The sequence below is a fragment of the Vigna angularis genome, chromosome 4 (genome assembly GCF_016808095.1).
Source record: "Vigna angularis cultivar LongXiaoDou No.4 chromosome 4, ASM1680809v1, whole genome shotgun sequence".
Classification (NCBI taxonomy): Eukaryota; Viridiplantae; Streptophyta; class Magnoliopsida; order Fabales; family Fabaceae; genus Vigna; species Vigna angularis.
This window is the reverse complement of record NC_068973.1, coordinates 13,934,341-13,958,748: the sequence shown is the minus strand read 5'-3', so window position 1 is coordinate 13,958,748 and position 24,408 is coordinate 13,934,341. Positions and strand designations below refer to the sequence as shown.

The window sequence follows — 24,408 nt, the reverse complement described above, 5'->3', positions numbered from 1 at the left end:
GAACTTGTGGGGTCCCTATTCACTACATTGGTGTTGGACCTGGACGTGATGCCCTCATATACAAATGATTTTTCATGTTAAATTTGCATGCCTCTGTAGGTAAAGTTGAGGCTTTTTGCGGTAGGGATGCCAATTCCCGCTAACATTTGATGAGTTTTGGGATGAAAACATATTCGTGGTGACGAGTGAGGATCACCTGCATGATGTAAATATGGTGCTAGCCGTTTTTAATGGCATTTTGGGTTTCATATAGAAATTTGATTCAGGATACTCGACCGTCTAATTTTGCAATACTTGTCGTGGCAATGATGAGTCTCAGTTAGATGTACGGTGATAACATGTGTTCCCTTATTGTGTTACTCATGTGGTAGAAAATAAATGTTGTACTATTAACAATGTTGCATCATGGTTTTGTTGCTCCTTGCAATCTTTATTTATTCTCTCTTATCATTTCCCATCAATTTCACATGGATTTCTGGCTTTAGTTCTTAAGAAATAAATTTTTCTACAAAGTGTCTGTTCTAGTCTATTTTAGTATGATAATATTTTGGAAAAGATAATTGTAAATATAAAAGGAATCTATCACCTACAGAGTACAGAGAACAGAAGAATCTGTTTGAATTTTAGTTTGGAAAATTAAGCCGAGTTAAATTTAGTTGGAGTTGAAATTTTCCTATTTATAGATTTAAGTTAATTAAAGTTTGACGTTAATTTTGCTTCCAGCTAGATCTAAATGAAAGTGTAGAACATATGGACGTATTATTTAATAAAAATTAAAAGTTATTGAGTATTTAAATCGAAATCCAAATCTACCTTTGATCTTAAAAAAATGGTTTGAGTAGGAGATCGGAATATATCCCACACAATAATAATAAAAAAAAAACAGATGAAGGATATCATGTGATAAAGAAAAAGAAAGTATTGTAGACTATTTGAATTAAAGTATAATGACATTGATGTCCTTTAAGATAAATAATTTATCATAAAATATCTATATATCTGTGTTGGAATTTTTGTTTTCTTTTTTAAAAAAAAAAGGTGCTAAACGTTAGTCTACACTTTCCAAATTTCAAGTGGGCGTGGAATGTCCAAATTTTTTCCATGGACAAAAGAATTATCTAATAATTATTTATCAAATTATTGCTAATTAAAGTTTTTTTAATAAATTTTAAATAAGTTAATTTTAAATGTTGTTAAATTAAAATTTAATAAAAAATATTTATATTATTATTATTATTATTATTAATGATTTACGTAAAAAGTTACTATAAGAAAAACATTGCAATGATAATTAACGTTAAGTATTCTTTTAAATATTAAAGCTAAATTTGTTTTGTTGAAAATGTTTTTATAAATTATTAATGATAATATAATTTTGTCATTGGAAATTAATAATAATTGAAATAACATTGATAATTTATAATTAATAATTTGAAATGATTAAAACGGATATATAAATTATATAAGGAAGATTGACGTAACTTTTTCACTGTTTCACTCAGGGTGGATTATTGTGGTAAGCGGGTGTCATCATCTCCCAAATATTTAAATTTTTTTAAAATTATATACAGTATGTACTGAGAATTGACCGTGAATTAAATTATATATTTTTTATTATTTTATAGAGCATAATACTTAATATTAATAAATAATAAATTATAAAATTAAATTGATAAAATAAAAAGTATTATTATGATATTTTTTATTTTCTTTTTTATTACTTTTTGAGTTTTTTTTTTTAATAATACTTGATTCTCATTCTCATGGGTTTTTTTTTTATGTTTATGAAAAAAAAGACATAAATTTATTATTTTTGTTCTTAATTTTCATATCTTTCATTTTCGAAGATAATTAATTTTCTTGTCTTATTTGATAGTAAAATATATTTTAATAATTAACATTTATTTTCATCTCATAAGTTTTCTAATATTTATTTATTATAATAAGAAAAAAATTATATATAATTTTTTTTTATAATTCATTTTTAATTGTATCTTGATTATCATAGATTTATTTAATAATTATATTCACTCAATTTTTGATTACATTGTGATAAATTAATTTAGTCTTAAACTTTATTTTAAAAATTAAGTATATTGATGAATAATAAAATAATATATTTATTTTGTAAGAGTGAGAAAATGGAAGTTATGTGTGCAAATAACACATATTCAGTTAAAAATATAAGATTAATCTAATGATAAAAGTGAGAAGGAAGATGAGAAAAGTTATGAAAATTTTACTCACTAATGATTCAATTCATTTTTAGTTTTAAAAGAATAGTAAATGATGAGAAAATCCAATGAGTCAGTTATACATTTATGATTAAACAAATTATCAATAATATTTATAATTTAGTCAGTTATATAAATGTAAAAGTAATAAAATATTTAAAAATATAATCAATTATATTATTATAATTTATTATTATTCTTTTTCTTCACACGTAATAAAAAGATTTTCTCTTAATTTATATTTGGTTTTGCACATTTTCATTTTCTTCTTTTATCCGGGTAAACTGTATATATATATATAGACACAAACACAACAGAGAGATATTTTGGATGCGTTAATATGTCACCATCAGATAAAGAGATGTATTGTTTCATAATTGTATCATTAGTATTACAATATTTGGTTAATCGTACATGTTCAAGCAACAATTACGTGTCAAATGAATATTTTAATGAATTTCACGACAAGCTGTATCGTACTAAAGTTTCGATTTTTTCTCTCTGTTTTGTAACTGCAATTCATGTACAACAACATCAATGGAGAGTGGAGTCAGTAGTAAGAAAACATCACCTCCATCTTCGCAGCAATTCATTTCTGTTACCACCCCTCTGCTTCATTTGGAAAAGGTATCCAATTTAATCATCTTATTTTAACTGAATAGTTTTTTCTTACTTGTCGTTTATGTATTGTAGAACCCGTCCCAGACATTGAATAGTATTTCTGTTACACCTGATAAGCTGTCGTTGAAGCTATCAAATTAACACTACTTTTCAAGGCAATTTCAGTATTGCCAAGTAGTATTCCAGAAAATAGATAGGGCTAAAGTAATCTTGAGTCGTCTCCCAAAGAACATAGAATTGCTTTTGAATATCTAACTCTTACGAATGCTATGCAATGCTTATGGATAAAAGTATGTTTGGAGAATGTATACAGAACGAATAAGAAACTTAAAAACAGTTACAATGAAATAGGCTAATTCCACTGCTTTTCCAAGGTAGATTCGTCATCGGTTATTCACGGATAATTGTTCAATTGATTATTGTTTAAGTTTCAAATTAATTAAAGTATATTCTTAATTAATTTGAGGGCGATCATGCATTTAACCAAAGTAAATTCTCAATCAAATGCAAAACCTTTCTAGATTATTCACAATAAATTCAACCAAAGTACATTCTCAATCAAATTCTATTGTGTTTAATCATGTCTATTCTTAAATCTCCTAACTAAATTAAAAGCTAATCAATCAAAGTAAATTCTCAATTGATTATATTTGAAATTATTACTAATCAATCAAAGTACATTCTCAATTGATAGTAAAAACCATTTAATCATATGAAAGTTCCTAAATTAAATCAAAGTAGATTCTCAATTTAAACCTAGAAACCCTAAAACTCATAATCAATATGCATGTAGATTCAAACACATTATGATGCAAAAATCTTTGCTTTTAACAAGATAGAGAGATGAAAGACATAAATAGAACAACTTAAATCAATAACCAAAGTAAACAATTGCATTAACTCAATCTAACCTCAGAATCCATAATGGAATTACAGAAGAATAGCCCTAGATGCTTAGCTCTCCATGAATGGAGTTGAATACAAGATGAAAGAAAAGTGAGAGGAGTATGAGAGAATGAATTAAGTGAAGTCCCTTTTTCTACCTCCCTTGGGTCTCTTTATATAGGCTTGATTGGACTTGGACTCTGAATAGTTTGTTGATAAGATATTTTCTGTTGATATATTATATCTTTCAAATATTCATTAGATTAAATTAGTTTTAAAGAATATTTGATAGATATTAACTTAATTATCTTATATCCTATATCTTCCAAATAACTAAAAGATTTAGATAATGATAAAATTATTTGGAAGATATTTTCTTCCCAAATTAAATTCAACAACTGAATTTTATCTTTTAGATTTTCTGACTTTCAAAAATTGCACAAATACCCTGAAATTTCCTCTATCTGCACTTTAGTCCCTTCTGAATTTTCCAAATAAAATCTGATTTTGGGCCTTGAATTGCCATTTGGACCAATAAAACTTATATTTTGAGCTGCACAAATAAACATTAGAACATCCAAGAATAATTTATGCACTAAAACTCACTTTTGGGTGTTGCTCCCTCCACCACCACACCTTTCTCCCTCCACCTCCCTTTTACTATTTTGTCCTTAAGTAAAATTTTATTTTTAGAGTTATTTTTTAATTTTACCCATTCACAACCTATTCCACTAATAACCTATTCTAGTTCCCCGTACATGAGTAAAATACTTTTATTTTAACATTATATTTCTTCTTCTCTTTCTTTTGTCGCGGTGAGATACTACAAATTGTAAAGGTTGGTGATGGTGGAAAGAATTATCAAGCAGTCTCCCTCTCGTGGTGTAGTGTGTGGAGTGGTGCAGTGCGTGTGTTGCTTCCTCAAGGTGCGTATTCGAATAAACCTTCAAATAAAACCCTAAAATAGAAAACGTAACCTTTAAACGGAGGTGACATCCTTCAACGGATGTCAAAATCCTTCAACGGATGTCAACATCCGTTTAAGGTAAAATGATGTCGACATCCGTTTTTTCCTTAAACGGATGTTGACATCCGTTTTTTCCATAAACGGATGTTGACATCCGTTTTTTCCTTAAACGGATGTTGACATCCGTTCTTTCCATAAACGGATGTTGACATCCGTTCTTTCCATAAACGGATGTTGACATCCGTTCTTTACATAAACGGATGTTGACATCCGTTCTTTCCATAAACGGATGTTGACATCCGTTCTTTCCTTAAACGGACTCCAAGTTACGTTTTTAATTTTAGGGTTTGTTTTATTAGTTTATTTTTATTTTGGAAATATTTTAATAATTTAATTTAAATGTTTGATTTATTATTTTTTAATATATTTTTAATGTATTTTAATTATGTAAGAAAAATGAAGAAGAAAGAAACGGATGAGAAAAAGTGAAACGGAGAAGATAAATGGAGTTGTAAAGTAAAACATAAGGTAAATTGTTAAACGGAATTGAGAGATGGAAAGATTGGGTACAGGGAGTAAAGTAGGAGAACTAGGTTTGGAATAAATTAAAATAATAAAAATAAAAAATTTTAATTTGAGGATATAATTGGAATTAAAAAAAATTGGGGAGGTGAAGGAAGAAAGGTGTGGTGGTGGAGGGAGCAACACCCCTCACTTTTTAAGTCTCTTAATTTCCCAAAACCCAACAATTCCAATCATCACAAATTCACTTAAAATCAACCATTTAAGCACAATTATCCCATCAAAAATTTGAATTTTAAAGCATAAATGTGGGCATAAATATGCAGTCATCACACCCCCACACTTATCCTTTTGCACTCCTGGGCAAAATTGATTAATTCCAAGACTTTGTTCTGAGTCATTTTATTCCATATTTGCATTTGGATCAAAAGAATGAGTAGCACTAGACATAGATCAATCATTTAGGCATTACTTTGTCATGGACATGCAAATGGAATCACTTTATTCTTCACACATGAGTTAACTTTTTTTTTAATTCCCAAGAAAATAAAATATGAAAGATAACACTCAAGTCAATATGTATCTATTCCTCTCCAACTCTCTCAAGTGTTTTTGGCTTGTGTTTATACTCAAAATACCCATATAAGTAGACACCCTTGATATTAACAAGACTCTATCATTCACATACTTCAGAAAACATGCAATTATTGATCATGAGGGCTTTTTAAAGGTTGTATTGAGGCCAAGGCAAAGGTAGGAAATTTTCTTGGAATTTCTGAGCTTTTGAAATTGATATAGAAAGAGTAATGACACTTGATTTCAAAAACAACTTTATTTCTTGCTCTTTTAAGGAAGTTTTTTTTTTTTTGAAAATTCCAACTTTTCATCTTCCTTTTTGCTTTTTTAATTGTTATTTTGTGGGTGAGGTACTCACTCACACACTTATTCCTTACTTTACTTCTAACAGAATCCATTACTCCTTCTTCTTTCCTATGGTAAGGAACATATGATTTTTCTTCTTTTTCTTTTATTTGACAATGACTGAAAACAAGAAAAATAGGCTTAAGGCTCAAAGAGGGTTCCAATGGATTAATGTTAGGACAAGTTTATTTGGCCAAGTAGCTAAAACAAGAAATGCCTCAATCATATCAAATCATGCATATTCTCCTTAGTTGCACAACACAGAATCAAGCTAACTATTAGAGTATCAACAAAACATGGGCAAATCACACAAAGAAAAATAGGTATGACACATGGTGGTCCATCCTTAACATTAAGCCCAAAACTCACATGGTTTCAAATTTCTTTCACAAAAGATTTAATCAGGAAATTCTCAAGTCAACTCAATCAGCAAATCATAAAAGCAATCCACTCATATCAACATGACTCATTTTTTTCTTCTTCTTGAATTCATGATCATTCCAGTTACTGATTCAAACTCTCATATCCAATGCAAATATTTATTAAAAACAAACAAAATAGACAAACAAAATAGGGAACAAAATTAATTATTTCCCCACACCCCCACACTTAAACTATGCATTGTCCTCAATTATGCCTTATATATAAAATGCAAAGAAAAAGTATGAGGGAACTTACCTCCTTCATGGTGGAAGGAATGCTAGTAGGACTTCATTAGAAAAGTCATCCTGGATAGGAATGTTATCTTTTCCCTTTTCAATCCTACTAAGATGGTCAACTACTAAATTATGTGACCCACTTCTGTCTTGAATAAGAGTCAACTTGTCCTTCTCGTTCTTGACCATTGTGATTCCATATTTCTCGGGAACCACATGTATAGGGCCCACCCAAGTGCTGTCAGAATTTGAATATATAAGACCTGTTTGTAGCAACTTGGTGTCCTTTTTCTTTACAACCCCCATCAGTTGAGGATTCAGTCTTCCTTGAGGTTGTCTCACTGGTTTAGCATCCTCCTCCAAAAGTATTCTATGCATGCAAAATTATGTAAATTTGTTATATCATTAATTGACATAGAATCTCCAATAGAGTATCTTGCAATTTTATTATGTAAATTCATTTTAACTGATATAGATTTAATAATACTAATATAATATTAATCACTTAAAAGGGTTGAATTTTTACAATTTTACTGGTGAAGTTTTAATCGGGCTTAAGACTTCAAAAGGTAAAGTTAAATACAAGGTTTGCTTTATATATAACTTAAGATGAATTTATCTTTTGAAGTCTTTAACTTTAACTTGTAAGACTTACTTCACCTTGATAAAATAAAAAATAACTCTTTACAAAAGTAAATTAACCCTGTTTAATAAATTATCCCTAGAGATTAATAATTAATATATAATTTTATACCGTTACTTGGGCAAATAGTTAATTTATAGTTTCGTATGTGTAATAGGGAAAAAATATAATAATATGTTTGTAACTTTTTCTTAAGATTTAAGAATGAATAAAGATAGAGAAGAAAATGTTCACACTAGGTAGAAATGTATTGTATTTGAGTTATATATAAAAACATAATATAGATGTTTATATGTATAAGGAAGAAGAAAATAAAGTGCAGATTAGTTGCTGCAGATGCTAAGTTAACATTCTTAATGACTCATTTTTTCTGTCCTTTTTGCCTATGTAAACACGCATGTATATTTGTATTATTTGCATCATCATTTATTTTATAATTTAACACTTTATTTAAGAAAATCATTTCTAGAGCTTAAAGATTTAAATATTTTATACAGCATTGTAGATTTTTTTCTCGATTGTTACAATTTAAATTAAAGAGAAAATCTATTTTAAAAAATAATGTTCATACAATAAGTCTAATACTTGTCCATATCTCAACTTCTTAACTTCCACTTTATTTAAATATCTTTACTATCAAATAATTTAAAGATGTAAAATATGCAAGAGTGATGAGATTTATAAATACAAAATTTAGACTTTTCACTAATTTGGTTATACTGTTCTTTGATGAGATTCAAAATATTCTAATGTTTGATATATTAATTTTTTAATATATTTTAAAACATCAAAATTAGTATTGATCTATCCTTATCCTAATATCTCGCCACGCAAGTGGTTGCGCCAATATAGGGTGTGGCGTGAAAAACCACACGATGGTGGAGCTTAAATCCTATACATTTTAACCCATTCATGATATATGGGCCCTTACCCTGCAAAACTAGAGTCAGGCATAATCAATTGTCAACTGCTGCAAGTACAACATTTTCCAGAAAAAATTACAACGTCACTCTCATTATCTGTGATCATTACACCCCAAGTAAGGTTCTCAGCATCATGGAAGCAGCAGAGTTCTCAACATCATGGAAGCAGCAGAGTTCTCAGCATCCTTTAACTTAGATTTTTCGCAGCCATTCCTTAGCAGAAAACCACCCTCCTCTTCTTCAATAGTTATCTTAACAGAACAAACGAATCTCTTCCCATGAGCGGGACCGGACTCCTCTGCAATACTGTAACCCATTGCCAAGAAATAATTAGTTACTCAAAATATCAAAAGTTTTAAACCTGAAAATTAATGTTACTCATTTAATAACCCATCTTAAAAGAAGTACCTGTATTCTGGCTTAGGCCATTTCTTATTCTGACAGAGTTCGTTTAGTTTTTGTTTAGCTCTTAGCTGCATGTCAGTAATGGAAGGCCTCATACTGGTGGGAGGAAGCAGAGGTGCAAGTGTATCCAACGCAATCTTGGCAGCTTCAAGTTTAGCCAGATCCTTTTTGGCAGCGGAAGCAGAGGCTATAAACTTTCCATCAACAAAGACATAAGCTATACTATCTGTTTCCTTCCGCACAGATTTAATATTAAGGAGCTTCCCCATTTTCTGGCATATTTTAAATAATTCCTTCACCGGATGAGGCTGTTGCTCCAAATCACCAGTGTCACTATCGGTTCCAAAATTACTCTAAATTTCTGTCAAAATCATAATCACAGTCACAATCCACAAATAAGGTTTTATATCTCTTCGTACTGATTTTAATGCAACTTGAAATTTTGAAGCCATCACCCCCTGCATTATAATCTTGAGCCAATCGAAAATGTAACATCCCAATTATATAATAACCAACATCATATAATAAGGACGTCAACATCCAAATAAAGAGAACAGTCAAATAAAAGACCAAATTTTAAACTTTAAACAGTTTAAAGTATTTGAACACTACTAGCATTCAAATAGGAAAATTCCTAAGTAGACTACACCGCAACATCAGCATCCTTTAGCTCTTGCTCCAAGGGAATCTCCTCATCAACGTCTGCTCCCATCCAAGTAGATGATCATCGCCAAAGAAACATACCCAAACAGTTAATTCATGTCATCATACATAGTTACATATAAAAGAACAATTAAAGCATACTCATTAAACCACAACTCACACACTCACACGACTCATCCGGATTTATATAACTATCGAACTATCAGTCGTCTTTGCATTTGCATAGTTCAACTGGCACTCCCCAACACTAGCAAGGTAAATCCCCCACCTGTCTATGTCTACCATCAAAGACTATAGACGAGGACCTCCTCTACTCTCACCACTTACACGATTCTTCTCTATGTGAGCATGAACAATGCTTTGAGTGTAGAGATAGACAGACCGAATCCAAAGTTCACTACAGTTATACAGAACAACCACAACACCCCACATATCACTTTCATCCATCTCACCGTGAGATGTCCAATTCATACTCAAATTCATCATTTAAATTTGCAGTCATATCATCACAGTAATTTAACATATCACATGCATTTACATACTTTCACACAAATCACATCACAGTATACATTCCAAACATTTTGCACACTTAATCCAACCCAGTACAAGAGCAAATGAAACTTAGAACCGAACACTATTTGCCGAGCACTATTTTGCCGAACACTATTTGCCGAACGCTATTAGCACAATTTGGCCGAAGACTATTTACAGCACTATTAGGTCGAATGCTATTTTGGACGAACGCAAAGAGACCCAACGCTATCAACCGAACACTGTGAGGTCGAACACTATTTGAACGAACACTGTGAGATCAAACAATTCTAGGCCGAACGCTCAAAACCGAACACCATATTAGATTGAACACAATTTGCCGAACGCTAAAACCGAAAATCATAATGGATCGCATCTTGTTTGGACGAACGCTCAAAGGTCAAGCCTCATCAAGACCGAACGCTACCTATGACAAGTTCTACCTGAGGACAAACATCATCGAGAACGATCACTAACTGAGAATAAACCTCATCAAGACCGAACGTTCACTATGGACGATCACTAACTGAGAATAAACATCATCAAGACCGAACGTTAACCATCACTAATACACCAAGACCGAACGCTTACAAGCCAAACCTCAGAATACCTGATCCAGGTCGAACGCTAACGATCATTAGCACATAATAAGACCGAACACTATCGACCGAACACTATCAGGTCGAATACTGTTTGTACGAATGCTTATATATCAAATACTTTTGGACGAACGCTTACAGACCGAACACTCTCAGGTCGAATACTGTTTAGACCGTACACTATTTGGAACGAACACTATTAGGTCGAATACTGTTTATACGAACACTATCACATCGAATACTGTTTGAACGGACGTTTACAGAGTGAACCCTATCAGGTGGAAAACTGTTTGGGATCTCAAACACAGTTTAATATTTCTACAATCTATAGAAACAGATCTAGCTCCCCTTACCTCTTTGAAGACTTCCTTTGCAAACCTTGAATCAATCTCTGCACTGTGTTTCTCCTCTGCCGTTCCAGCCCTCTGTTACAGTGTCTAACTTATTCTTTCTCTCTCCTCTTCACCTCTCTCAGATTTTGCTGCAAGGCTTCCACTCCCACAAATACAGAACCCAATTTCTCCTTTCAACCCATGGGCTCTTCCCTTAAAGGGAAAGAAGAACCGTGCACTGGTGCCAGCTGGACGAACCTCAGCCGTCCCCTTCCATTCCTCAGTGCAGTGTCCATTAAGAAGATGATGATGATATTTCCTGGTGGTTGGAGCACTTCAAAGTGGAATGACCCACCACCCACCAGCTGCTGTTGCCACTTCTTTGTTGGACATGAAGCCCCTTCCCCCACCACTTTCAAACGTGCCCCCTCCCCCACCACTTTCTTTTAAAAAAAAACGAACGGTACTTACAGAAAACCTCATCCAAAAAAATTACGAACGTTATAATTCTTTCTCAATTCATGTTCAAAACATGGAAAATAACGTAAAACTTTATGATATAATCACTTACGAAATCCTGGATTGCAATTTCGAAACTCAAAAAAATTGCCATCATTCATTATCAGCTTAGAAAAAAATCAATGCAAAAACACCAGAGCAAAAAGTAAAAGTAAAACCTTTACAAATAAACTTTAATACGCACCTCCCAGAATTTCTCCAGATCGAATCCCAGATCAAAGTATACAGCTGCTGCGACGGACTCTACGATATCCGAAAGGACCTTGGGGGCCCCACGGATCCACCGTGTATCCCAACGGGGTATTTCTCTAGGGTGACATTCGATCTCATCCCTGAGCACAGATGAGAAGCTTTGGCGGATGAAACGGTGGAGGCCGCGATGGATGGCAACTCGTGCCAGCTTCTCTTTGCTGACGTTGGCATCAAGTAGGTCAGATAGTTGGCCAGGATCGAGCTGGGGGTAGGCGAGAAAGAGGTGTTTGCTGATGGCTAGCCTATAATGTGATCTCCCACGAACTCAAGTCGCTCATAAGAAACACCTGTGGAAGATGAATGGGTGAGAGCTTCTTCTAGAAGCTTCCCATCTATGAATCCGTAGCTCAAGATTCTCTCTACCTCAATCACAGATGCTTCCATCTCTCTCTGATCTCTTTCAACCCTTTTTCTCTGCTAAGGCTAACTCAGAATCTTATTCTTTCTAACTCCATCTGGGAATTTGCTTACTACACTCCTCCAATTCCTCCTTGCAGGTCCACAATATTTGGAATTCCTGTTTTACCCTTGTTATTTTATTTGGAAGTTTCAAAAAAATTTGTTGTGCTGGTGACTGAATCTGGAAGAGAGTTATGGTGGCAAGGTGTGGTGGAACTCGTGTTGGTGTTTCATGGTGGTTTACGTTTCAAAATGGTGAAGTTCAGGTTATTGGAATTCGGAGTCCGAAATATGTGTTTCCGGATTGATGTTTCACGAAGTGTTAGAGGAATATTCCAGATAAAAAAGAAAATCTAGAATAGTGATGTTATCTTGTACATTCTGAAAACAACATCCTGAAGTATTTGTTCAATGTTCAATTTCTTCTTCCAAGAACCAATCCAGAATACGGAATACCCATCCCGAAAATTAATAAAAAAAAATTGGAGCCACGTGGGCCATCAAGAAGATTGTCTCTGATGGTGTCAATGCAGAGATGGAGGAGAAGGAGCAGATGAAGAAAAACGAACAAACGAAAGGAGAAGTGGAGAACCGGAACGGCTGTGCAAGGAAGAGAGAAAAGAAAAAAGTAAAATTATTATATTAAAGTAATTAGATACATTATTCAGATTATTCAAGGGGTGCTGGGCACTGCAAGTTTTGAAGGAAGAGACATATCCAGATATATTGGGTTGACACTCATTTGATAACATGGCCTGATTTCTAGAGTATTTATGAACATCGAGTAAGCACGCTTAGTAAACGCATTGGAGTGATAACAACAAAGACTGTGGAAGTGTATTGTGATTTATAAACTTCTAACATAGTATCTTTGGTTTATACAGTATCCTATACCAATTATACTGTGAGTTAAGTTTCTCAATCTAGAACTGGTTAATATAGTTTGTTACACTAGCTCTGATGCATTATATCTTATAAAACCCAATAAATTTTCTTCTTTTCTCTTTTTCAATCTTTGTTTCTTGCAATATGCGGGATAAAAATTGAATATAATATTGTAAAAATATCTTGTTTATGAACATTGACATTATTTTTTCTTCCCGAAAGTGTCGTTTCAGTTTTCTTCCGCAAGTGGAGGTTGCTTCTCTTCCTGCGAGGCTCAGGATTGAGTTGGCTGTTGCGCTCTTCCTTAAGTCACGAGATTTCTCCTTAATCAATGGGAATCGTGGCTCCCTTTAGCTACATAAGTAGTGCATTTTATTCACTCCAAGGAATACACAAAGAAAAGAACTCTCTCATCTCTCATTCTCTCATTTATCTTTCTTTCTAGTAAAATCTCGAATTTTTCTTATACCCCTTTAGAGTTTCTATGAGATTCTAAAATATTTTTAAGAAGTTTTTGTTGTATCGTACAAACTTGTACAACACACTCCATATAAGTTGTTAAGAATGGTAATTTACACATCTCAAAAAATTATATTCGTGATTTTGTTAGCTTTTCTAACATATATTTCTAATATATATATATAATATGTAACATTATCCATAACACATATAAAGACAAATAAAAATAAAAATTTATCCATTTTTAAGACAAACCAAAATAATTTTGATGACAACAAAATATTAAATTTAATTAAATCTCAATGTTAGTTATAAACTATGAATAATTTATAATTTGTTGGCTTAATATACTACATTTAAATTTATGAAAAAAATTATTTAATTATTTATTGTGAAAACAACAGCCTGATGAAGTTATGCAGCAAATGAAGATGCGTGTGAGTTGAAGTATGAAGCAGGAGACGAAGCATGAAGGTGTGGACGTTAGACGCAGCATTGCAGCGGTGCCAATGGCCGAGGCACTTCAGAGAGATTCTCTCACAAACGATCCTCACCGGCCTCATCTCAGACCCCTACGCCGCAAGCAGACTCATAAACTTCTCTACTCGCTCTGCTCTCGTTCCCTTCGACTATTCCCTCCGAATCTTCAACCATCTTCACAACCCCAACCCCTTCACATGGAACACCATCATGCGCGCCCACTTCGAACTCCAAAACAACCCTCACCAAGCCCTCACACTCTACAAGCTCTTCCTTGCGAAACACGCAAAACCCGATAACTATACCTACCCAATTCCTCTTCAATGTTGCGCTGCCCGGGTGTCCGACTTCGAGGGAAGGGAGCTGCACGCACATGTCGTGAGGTTTGGTTTTCATCAAGATGTGTACGTCCGGAACACGCTGATCAACTTGTATGCTATATGTGGGAGGATGTCCAGTGCGCGCCAGGTGTTTGAGGAAAGTCCTGTCTGGGATTTGGTATCTTGGAATACTGTTTTGGCGGGGTATGTTCAGGCGGGAAATGTGAAAGAGGCGGAACGTGTGTATAGGGGAATGCCGGAGAGGAACACCATTGCTTCGAATTCCATGATTGTGCTCTTTGGAAGGAAGGGGTGTGTGGAGAAGGCGCGGCGGATTTTTGATGAGGTTCGATGGAGGGATATGGACATGGTGTCGTGGAGTGCGATGGTTTCTTGTTATGAGCAGAATGAGATGTGTGAGGAGGCGTTGGTTTTGTTTGTGGAGATGAAGGCCAGTGGGGTGACAGTGGATGAGATCGTTGTGGTTAGTGTTGTATCCGCGTGTTCGCGAATTTTGAATGCTGAGATGGGGAGGTTGGTGCATGGTTTGGCGGCGAAAGTTGGGGTTGAGGATTATGTTAGTCTTAAGAATGCTTTGATTCATTTGTACTCTAGTTGTGGGGAGATAGTGGATGCGCAAAGAATTTTTGATGATGGTGGTGTTCTCTTGGATCAAATATCTTTGAACTCGATGATTTCTGGGTACTTGAGGTGTGGTTCGATTGAAGATGCTGAGAAGTTGTTTTATTCCATGCCGGAGAAGGACGTTGTGTCTTGGAGTGCCATGATATCTGGTTATGCTCAACATGAATGTTTTTCAGAGGCTTTGGCATTGTTCCAAGAAATGCAGCTTCATGGAGTCAAGCCCGACGAAACTGCTTTAGTTAGTGCCATCTCGGCTTGCACCCATCTGGCTGCTTTGGACATAGGGAAATGGATTCATGCTTATATAAATATAAATAAATTACAGGTTAATACTATTCTGAGCACGACTCTTATAGACATGTATGTGAAATGCGGGTGTGTGGAAAATGCATTGGAGGTTTTCTACGCGATGGAGGAAAAGGGGGTTTCTACCTGGAATGCAATCATTCTTGGGTTGGCAATGAATGGTTTGGTAGAACAGTCACTCCGCATGTTTGCAGATATGAAAAAAACGAAGACACTTCCTAATGAGATAACCTTTATGGGAGTTCTTGGGGCCTGTCGGCACATGGGCCTAGTCAATGAGGGGCGTCACTACTTTAGTTCCATGATCCACGAACACAAAATAGAGCCTAATATTAAGCACTACGGATGCATGGTTGATCTTTTTGGACGGGCAGGTTTGCTTAAAGAAGCGGCGGAGCTGATTGAGAGTATGCCAATGGCACCTGATGTTGCCACTTGGGGTGCCTTGCTCGGGGCTTGTAGAAAACACCATGACAATGAAATGGGAGAGAGGGTGGGAAGAAAACTTATTCAGCTTCAGCCTAACCATGATGGTTTCCATGTATTATTGTCAAATATATATGCTTTAAAAGGAAACTGGAGCAATGTTCTTGAAATTCGGGGAATTATGGCACAACATGGGGTGGTAAAGACACCTGGTTGTAGCATGATTGAAGCAAATGGGATAGTTCATGAATTTTTGGCTGGAGATAAGACCCACCCACAAATAAGTGATATTGAGCACATGTTAGATGAAGTGTCAGCAAAGTTAAAGATTGAGGGTTATGTACCAACCACAAGTGAGATTTCACTAGACATAGACGATGAAGAGAAGGAAACTGCACTTTTCAGGCACAGTGAGAAACTTGCAGTCGCCTTTGGACTTATCACTATTGCTCCACCAACTCCAATTAGAGTTATGAAGAACTTGCGAATTTGTAATGATTGCCACGCTGTTGTAAAGTTAATCTCCAAAGCATTTGATCGCGAAATTGTGGTAAGGGATCGTCATCGCTTTCACCACTTTAAGCGTGGATCTTGTTCCTGCATGGATTTTTGGTAACAAAACCGTAGTGGCTATTAAGTGAATGAGTATTTTACGTGTAAGGAACATGTACTCAATTTTTTCATTGTTGACTCAAATATCAAAGCATGTGGAATTTAAGATTTTCACGATTTGGTTTGCCTTGCTATGAAATCAAATTTTGTTCATTTTTGTGATCTTGTTGGCAAAGAATGACAGGTAGAGAATACCTTACAATCCAGGATAATATCACTCCAAGATTCTGAAGAGAAATGATACTTCTGCCAATGTTAATTGAGTTTGCATTCAGCGGTTGGCCTCTGGGAAAGTTTGCAAAAATCCAAAAAATCTCGATCAATCTCCATTGTCTTTGGTTCAGTGACTATTCCTGAGCAATTGAGTTTATAGTGGAACTCATCTATTGTACTTGTTTTTTGAAGCAAGCTCTTTCCTTAGGCTTGTAATAGGTTTCTTGGACTAATGGAATAGGTTTTCCGGGTGAGTGATGGAGACCTTCTTGGACCAATGAGGGTGGGTCTGACCCTTTGAACAGGTTCCTTGGTTGATAAACTAGCACACGGATTAGGCATGACTAGGAAAGGAGCAAGGATGGCTTCTCGGATTAGTTCTTGGTTTTCTTTTGGTTCAAGAGGGCCTCGACAAAAGGGTGGTATTCTTGGAGTCTGATGAAGGTTTGGAGGTATTTGAACAAGGTAACTGAGGTTTTCAGGTGGTGGGGTGGTTTCTATAAAGGTTGGTGGTGGTTCTTAGCAGCCAAGGTGGGAAGTTTACCCAATCCTAGATCAAGATGGAAGGAGGAAACCGAAAGGTGCAAGCTTATGGGGGCAGAACTGTTATTTGTGTTGAACTCATTTATTTACGCCACAAGAAAATATACATGGTTGTACATGTTTGTCTAAAATCTAAAAGAATATGTAGTACGAGAGTATTATTGCGCAAATAAATACTACTTTCTTTTGGTGACATCTAATGATCAATGAAAAATGCAAAATAAATGTTTCACTAGATGAAAATAAACAAAGATTAAACAACAATTTTGTGGACAGGCTGATGAGTCTCGGTTTGATGCATCTCTTTATGTTACCTTTTGTCTTTAATTTCTTAGTTTTAGATCAGATTTAGTTTCGTTCCCTTAATTCTTAGTTTTTCTTAAAATGAGTTAAATAAGTGTTTGTAGATAGGAGTTTTAGTTTAGTTTCTAAATTGGTAGACTTCTAGTCTTTGTAAGTAATATAGTGTAGCTTTCAGTTTAGCTTAGCTTCAATTTTAATTGCAATTGTAGAATTCAGTTCTGTGGTTAGTAGAATTTAGTTTTGATAGCCTTTCATCATTTTTCAGCTTGGTGATTTTAGTGTTTGAACTCACTGGTTTTAGATAGTTAGTTTCTGAATTAATAGATTTCTGTAGTCTTATAAATAGTAAAAGTTAGATTTGATTCTTAATCTTTAATGTAGATTTTAGTTTGTGTTTTTTTTAGTCAATATGAGTATTTCAAGCCAGCTTTTACTTCTATTTTTTACGTAGAATTCAATTGTTTAAATTGAGATTTTAGGTGCTGATAATTGAAGGTGCAGTACATTTGAGACGATATGTCCAGCTGGTGGTTTTGATTCTGTGAAAGTATGTACAGTGAGCAGTCTTCCGGTGATGTAAGTTGTTGAAGAAAGTGTGCTGAACCTGACCAGCTGTATTTGAATGTGCTCACATGAGAAGCTTGCCATGGGAGCTTTAACCTGCTGGAGTTTGGACTTGTTAGAGAAACGTGTTGGCAGAGGTAATTTTGAAGCAGAGAAGCTAACCAAGACTTGCAACCTGCTGATCCTGAAGTGATGACCTGCTACCAGCTGTCAAGAACTCCAATAGACAGATTATGCACTTTGAAGAAACCTGTGCCAGCCAGTAGCTTTTGAGGAGAGCTGCTCTAGTTACTTGCTACTTAGGTGATTTGTACTGTTCTAGTTACTTGTATAGTTAGACTAGGCTAGGCTAGGCTAGGTAGTTTGTACATAATTTTTACTTGCTATTGGCAGTTCCTATGACCAGTTCTAGGCTGTTTTCCAGTTTTATAGGCTTGGACTTCTAGAAGCATATACAAGGCTTGGATCTTAAACTTGAAAGAGGGACGAATCATATTTTTAGATTTCTCAGTTTTTAGAATAGTTTTCTCTGGAGATTTCTGGTTGTCTAAGACTCCAAAATGAGCTAGACACCAAAGGGCTTCGGTGATTGTACTGTTCGCATCAAGTTTCATTCAATTCAAGTTAATTTTGCTTTTAATTCAGTTTTGCATTGTTTTCTGATATGCAATTCAATCATATTAATCTCTTAATGCTTTTTACTCAGTTGCAATTGTAATTCAATGTCTCGGATGTGTTTCCTTACTTTTGAGTCAGAATATAAATTTTCTACTCTTGAACATTTGATTTTCATTCTTGCACCTTACTAGCCTCGGTTATTGTTAGGACCCTTTGTAAGAATCCTATCTATCTCTCTTACTCTCACACCTCATTACTCTAACAGAAAGCAATTGTAAAAGAAATGATTTGTATTCACATCAAAGAATCAAGAATACAATTGGGAAACCAGGAGCTTAACCTCCCTCACCAAGTCTAAACTGGTCTGTAACTCAAGAGTAAAATCACTGTTCCTTGTAACTACAAAAGATGTCCTTTTTATAGACCTTTTCCCGCCCCCTTAACTGCTCAACAGTTAAGTACTCATCTTTATTTCTCTACTATCTTTCTCCTTTCATAAACCCTCAAGGTCCTAACAGTTATGGATCCATGCTGAGATACTGGTGAATCCAAAGTGATTTCTATACTCCAAGGATTTCAGAAATTAACATTAGCAAGTAAGATTGAGAGTTAAATGAACTTGAATAGGATTTTCACTTTCTGGTTTAGAGCAAACACTTAGCTACGCTGAAGTTCAACCTGTTTTGTGATTTTTGGTTCTTTAATATGTTTTTCATCAAATTTTCATTCCTCTACTTCCTTTCGTAATAATAAATTTGTTCCAATCATTAGATTTCAGTTTTAGTTCAGATTAATCAATTTTTACAGTTAACTCTCGCGCCACTCGGCTCTAGCTTTGGTTTAAATGTTCAATTTTAGTTTTTGCTGCTTATTTATAGTTTCAATCTATGTTTTGTGGTTATTTCTACATTAGATTCTAGGATTAGTACTCAATTTTCCAGTTTTTTGGGTTAGATGATTTTCTGAATTTAGGAAGTCTGCACTTGGTTTTTTCGTTAAATTTTGTTTTAAAGTACCATTAGCATTGTTATAAACCTATTTGCATGTTCATATCATGATTCAATCCATAGCATAGCATATAAAGCCATTCTGCATATCAGACCACACGAACACCCTTACTGTCAAAGCTGTCACGCTAGAGTTGGACTGGTGCTGTCCAGTTCTGGGTTTTGAGTGCAGATTTGATCATTCTACCGTGGTTTGACAGTTCTTAATTCATCTATGCATATTTTTAGTGATTCAAATATTTCTCATTCATTTGGATTGTAATATCTCAATACCATTACATTTCTTGGGCACTAATCAAAGCCTGTGATATTATTGTAACGATCCAACAAAGAATGATTGGCACTTGTAGCATCTTTGCTAATTATGCAGAAAAATTGATTGAATAGTCAACAATACGGATTCCATTAACACCTTCCATTCAGCTGTATCTACTCCTACAATACCACAATTTTGTGAAAACTCAAGTTAATGATGAATTTCTTACAGGATTGAAAATGGCATCTATATTAGTAAGAAGTGACCTATCTGCTCAAATTCCCGTTTAACAGCCAATCATAAAATTGACAGATCTCACTATGAAGAATAGCATAGACACATTACTCTGCTTCTCTGAACTGCCAACCCATTCTCAGCAAAAAAGAAAAAGAAAATCCGTTGCCTAAACAAGGTTGCCTTATTCAATTGCTACGTGTCAATGTTAAACCCCTTTGTCCAGACAGGGATGCAGTATATTAGTATTCCCAAAGAGAATGAAACACAAACTGTGATAACGGCATAGGCATAGGCATAATCATCCATGACTTCAAATGTCAAAGGCAATGACTGTGTTGGTATTCAATTGCAGTCCCAAATACAAGATAATTTAGAATAACTAAGATTGCAGAACATACACGATCATTTAAATGAGGGACACAGATGATGAGAAACAAGAGCAAAGAACTCTAACAGGAAGAAAGAGAGAAACATATAATTGTGTGTCTAACATGAATTAGGAGCAATGTAAATCTTCACAGACTCTCTAATAAAGTATAACCTATAGAGGTATTCATTATAATAAGAGAATAAGAGTCTAACCTGGTCTGTTGATCCTCCTCCATCAATCCTTCCTTGGACAAATCACAGCAAATAATTGTTTATGGGGCTAACTTACAGAATAAACTGTTTAATCTATCCAAAGAGTTGAGTTTGAAAGACATATAGATGTCATTCAACGCTTGTAACATGATGCAAGCAGAGAAGAACGTGTACAAAAGTTCCCCATTAAAAGTAGATGAGGATGTAGATGTCCAGACATCAAGGCTAAAAGTTCATAACAAATACGACCTATAGCACAAACAGTCTTCATGTGATGAGATTTGGTTGAATAAACTCCCCAACACGTTATGATTTGGGAAGAATCAAATCCTTAAAACAGCCTTCAAGTGATGAGATTCAAATAATCTTGACGTCCAATCACATAGAATAACTACATGTAACTAACCCAGGAAATCATGGAATGTATTGTCTTTAATTAGTGCCGTCAGGTGCTTTAATGCTAGTGAAATTTCATCACAACTAGGATGTGACTTATCACCCGCAACAAATAGGTTTGTAATTTGTCCTACAACGATCCAGCTACAGCCAGGCATTTTTTGGATATCTTTCTGCATCATTGTTCTCCTCAAAGATCTAGCTTCATCCCAAAGTCCAGATGCAGCATACAAATTTGAAAGCAGCACATATGAAGAAGAGTTTCTGGGTTCTAACTCAATAAGTTTCTTAGCCGCTCTCTGTCCCCTCTTTTCATCCCCATGTATTCTGCAAGCACCCAATAAATTGGCCCAAATCATAGCATTCGGTTCAACTTCTATTTTGTCAATGAACTCTTCAGCTTCCTTTAGAAAACCCCACCTACCAAGTAGATCGACCATGCAAGCGTAGTGATCCCCTCTAGGCTCAATTCCATAACAGTTTACCATGATGTGAAAAACTTGAAGACCCTCATAAACCCACCCTGCATGGCTACAAGCAGTGAGCACTCCAAGAAATGTTACCTTATCAGGGGTAATGCATGATTGAGCCATCTCATTAAAGACCTTCAGGGCACTTTCTGCATAACCATTTTTGGCAAATCCAACTATCATTGAGTTCCAAGAAATCACATCCTTTTTAATAGTCAATTCATGAAAAACTTGAACAGCACTTTTTACATCGCCACATTTTGCATACATGTCTACAAGGGAACTACCTGTTAACTCATCTAAGTCAAAACCAGTATGGAAGATTAGAGAATGTATCTCTCTACCATCATGCAGTGAGGATAAGAGAGCAGAAGCTCGAAGAACAGTAACAAAAGTTGCTTGGTCGGGTAAGATACTGTTGCCACGCATTTCCTGATACAAGTTTAAGGCCACATCACTGCACTCATTTTGGGTATATCCTGAAATTAAAGCAGTCCACATTACCGTGCTTTTAAGGTTAGAAAACTCCGAGAAAAGAACGCTTGCATCTGCAAGCCTTTGTGAATCCATATACATGCCCAACAAAGAGGTTCCTAAGAATTCGCTACCACATAAGAGACCCCTCTTTACTACAACACAATGGATCTGCATGCCTAAAATTACCTTTGCAGAACCCTTACAAACATCTATGATGCTCACAAATGTAATCTCAGATGGCTTCAGTCCCAGTATCAGCATCTCATGAATAAGACTAATAGCTTCTTTTATGTTTTTTGGAGCATATCCTGCAATCAGAGCATTAAAGGAGACCACACTCCGTTCAGGCATCCTAGAATAAATTTTTTGTGCATCTTCAATGTCTCCGCATTTTGAATACATGTCAATAAGAGAACTTCCAGCAAAAAGGTTAGTTTCTAAACCCAACTTAACTGACAGGCAATGGAGTTGCTGTCCTACATCTAGGACCTTAATATTTCCACATGCACTAAGTATGCTGGCCAAAGATACCTCGTCAGGTACAACGCCGTCCAAATTCATTCTTTGAAACAAACTGAAAGCAACAGCCTCCTCTTCTTCCTGCACATAACCAACAATAATGGCATTCCAGGAAACATGATCTCGGCATGACATGAGCTCAAACTGCTTAGCAGCTTCCGTCAAAGCCCCAGCTTTGGCATACATATCTATCAATGAATTGTTGACAAATAAATTAGAGGTAAAACCCTTCTTGATAATAGTTGAATGCAACTGGTGACCAATTCGTACGTATTCAAAGGATGCACACGAGCTCAAAATGCTTGTGTAGGTAAATTCATCTGGGTGAACGCCACATATTGTCATATCCGAGAACAACTCCATGACATTACTTAAATAGACATTCTGTGAATAAATTCCTAGCATGGTGTTCCAGACAATCAAATTTTTGTGAGATATAGCATCAAATACTTGGCGTGCAGCATCCAGCATCGCACACTTGCCATACATATTGATCAAAGAACTTGCAACGTATATACTGGAATCGAAACCTTGCTTGATAGCCAGGGCATGAACTAGGAAGCCGTGATGGAGGGCGGCTAAACTGGCAATTGCACTTAAAACACTTGCGAGTGTGGATCTTGAGGATTTGACACCATGCTTACTCATTTGACGAAAGAAGGCAAGAGCCTCCTGATAATGGCCTCTCTTGGCATGACCAGAAATCATGACATTCCAGGCCACAACATTGCGGGTGGAGATGGGCATCTGTGCAAACAATTGGCAAGCATTGTCCAGCTTTCCTAAAGAGGTGTAAGTGTTTAAGACGGTGACAAGTGCCACAGGGTCTAGAAGTGGAAAAGAAGCGGGAGAAACAGTGGTGCGTATTTTGTCAAATACGTGAAGTGCTTGCTGAGGCAAGCCGGCTTGAACATAACCAGAGATTAAAGAGGTCCAAGAAACAGGGTTGAGATGAGGGGAGGGTGCGGCATCAAATAGGGTGCGAGCAGAAGTGAGAGAGTGGGAATTGACGTAAAGATGGATGAGTGCGCCATGACAGAAGGAGGCAGATTGAATACCCCTCTTAATTATGCAGCAGTGAACTGCCCTCCCCAACTCAACATTGTGTAGCTTTGCACAGGCGGACAGAGTGATGGCGAAAGTAAACTGATCAGGGGAATGGCCAGAGTTGAGAAAAGAAGCAAAACATCGAAGGACACTTTGGGGCAATCCATGGGTGGAGTGCATGCGAAGAAGGGAATTCCAGACACTGGCATTCCCCTTCGCCTTCCCCTTCGCCTTCCCCTTCGCCTTCCCCTGACACTCACTGTCAACACTCCAACGCCCATGGTAGCCTCTCCCTCTCACCACACCTCTCACTGTAACACTCACGCGCATCAATCAATTCGATTTGATTCCCTTTTCTCCCCTTCCAACTATCCGCACATTCTTTCTCTTTTGTTCTTCTGTTATAAGTAAAATCCAATTTGTGTATGGAACCTTCTATTCTCGTTTTTAATTAAGACCAAATGACAGACGACATTTCATCCTTCCCTATGAAGCTCCGAGACGGCTGGGAGGCCGCGCTTCCCCGCTTCCGACACTTTGCTGACACGGACACCGTTTTTAGGACTAGACACGGCCCTGTTCTCGGACGCGGCGAAGAAGATACGTCTTGGTTGTTGCAACCGGAAATCGAAAAAAGCGGAGTTGCATAGGAAAACTCTCTTTTTATGGAAACATTTTTTTTCGGAAGCTTTTGATAAGGTGTAGGAAGCTTTATATTCCATGAAGGAGGAAAATAAAGAACATGAAGATCATGAACAGAATAATTTAAGAAATTAAGTAAATTTTAATTTTATTCTAATTTTACAAAATGTTAAATTTGTTGGACGACCCAATCAGTGTTTGCTAGGCGAGTGGTGTAAGGACCTAAATAATTCTTTATTTAAAAGAAGATAAGGCGGGGGGGACAATCAGTGCTGGGAAGCACCAGCCGTCCCATTGAAAGAAGTGGGATTTTATTTTATTTGGCAAAT

General features: G+C 35.6%; 3 protein-coding genes across 8 annotated transcripts; 1 reads left to right on the top strand and 2 right to left on the bottom strand.

Annotated features, from left to right (window-relative positions):
- Positions 1–8,191: 8,191 nt before the first annotated feature.
- Positions 8,192–23,916, bottom strand: LOC108343011 (pentatricopeptide repeat-containing protein At3g09040, mitochondrial-like). 2 transcript variants are annotated; one of them, XM_052876919.1, is made up of 3 exons: positions 20,529–23,916; positions 8,781–9,138; positions 8,192–8,678 (listed from the first exon to the last, which is right to left on the bottom strand). In XM_052876919.1, the coding sequence occupies exon 1, from the start codon at positions 23,765–23,767 to the stop codon at positions 20,930–20,932; it is 2,838 nt and encodes a 945-aa protein (XP_052732879.1). In that variant the 5' UTR covers positions 23,768–23,916; the 3' UTR covers positions 8,192–8,678; positions 8,781–9,138; positions 20,529–20,929. The 2 variants fall into 2 exon arrangements, with proteins under 2 accessions (XP_052732879.1, XP_052732880.1); XM_052876920.1 differs by lacking the exons at positions 8,192–8,678; positions 8,781–9,138 and adding an exon at positions 18,560–19,888.
- On the bottom strand, positions 8,504–9,887 carry LOC128196205 (ribonuclease 3-like protein 2). Its single transcript, XM_052876439.1, has 3 exons — positions 9,768–9,887; positions 8,781–9,130; positions 8,504–8,678 (listed from the first exon to the last, which is right to left on the bottom strand). The coding sequence occupies exons 1-3, from the start codon at positions 9,885–9,887 to the stop codon at positions 8,504–8,506; spliced, it is 645 nt and encodes a 214-aa protein (XP_052732399.1).
- On the top strand, positions 13,778–18,468 carry LOC128196344 (pentatricopeptide repeat-containing protein At3g62890-like). 5 transcript variants are annotated; one of them, XM_052876921.1, is made up of 2 exons: positions 13,778–16,143; positions 17,744–18,468. In XM_052876921.1, exons 1-2 carry the CDS (start codon positions 13,885–13,887, stop codon positions 17,807–17,809), a joined length of 2,325 nt encoding a protein of 774 aa, XP_052732881.1. In that variant the 5' UTR covers positions 13,778–13,884; the 3' UTR covers positions 17,810–18,468. The 5 variants fall into 5 exon arrangements, 3 of the variants coding, with proteins under 3 accessions (XP_052732881.1, XP_052732883.1, XP_052732882.1); XR_008248549.1 differs by having other exon boundaries at positions 13,779–16,999; positions 17,822–18,468; XR_008248548.1 differs by having other exon boundaries at positions 13,779–16,999; positions 17,760–18,468.
- Positions 23,917–24,408: the final 492 nt, after the last annotated feature.

Bases quoted from the DNA above. Each gene is read 5' to 3' on its own strand.
- LOC128196205 (XM_052876439.1), bottom strand. From the start codon at position 9,887: ATGGATGAAAGTGATATGTGGGGTGTTGTGGTTGTTCTGTATAACTGT. The intron at 9,131-9,767 runs GTAAGTGGTGAG...ACAGAAATTTAG, and splicing joins CTCACATAGAGAAGAATCGT to AGTAATTTTGGAACCGATAG. The intron at 8,679-8,780 runs GTACTTCTTTTA...AATGGGTTACAG, and splicing joins TGGCCTAAGCCAGAATACAG to TATTGCAGAGGAGTCCGGTC.
- LOC128196344 (XM_052876921.1), top strand. From the start codon at position 13,885: ATGAAGGTGTGGACGTTAGACGCAGCATTGCAGCGGTGCCAATGGCCG. The intron at 16,144-17,743 runs GTAAGGGATCGT...TTGAGATTTTAG, and splicing joins CATTTGATCGCGAAATTGTG to GTGCTGATAATTGAAGGTGC.
- LOC108343011 (XM_052876919.1), bottom strand. From the start codon at position 23,767: ATGCGCGTGAGTGTTACAGTGAGAGGTGTGGTGAGAGGGAGAGGCTAC.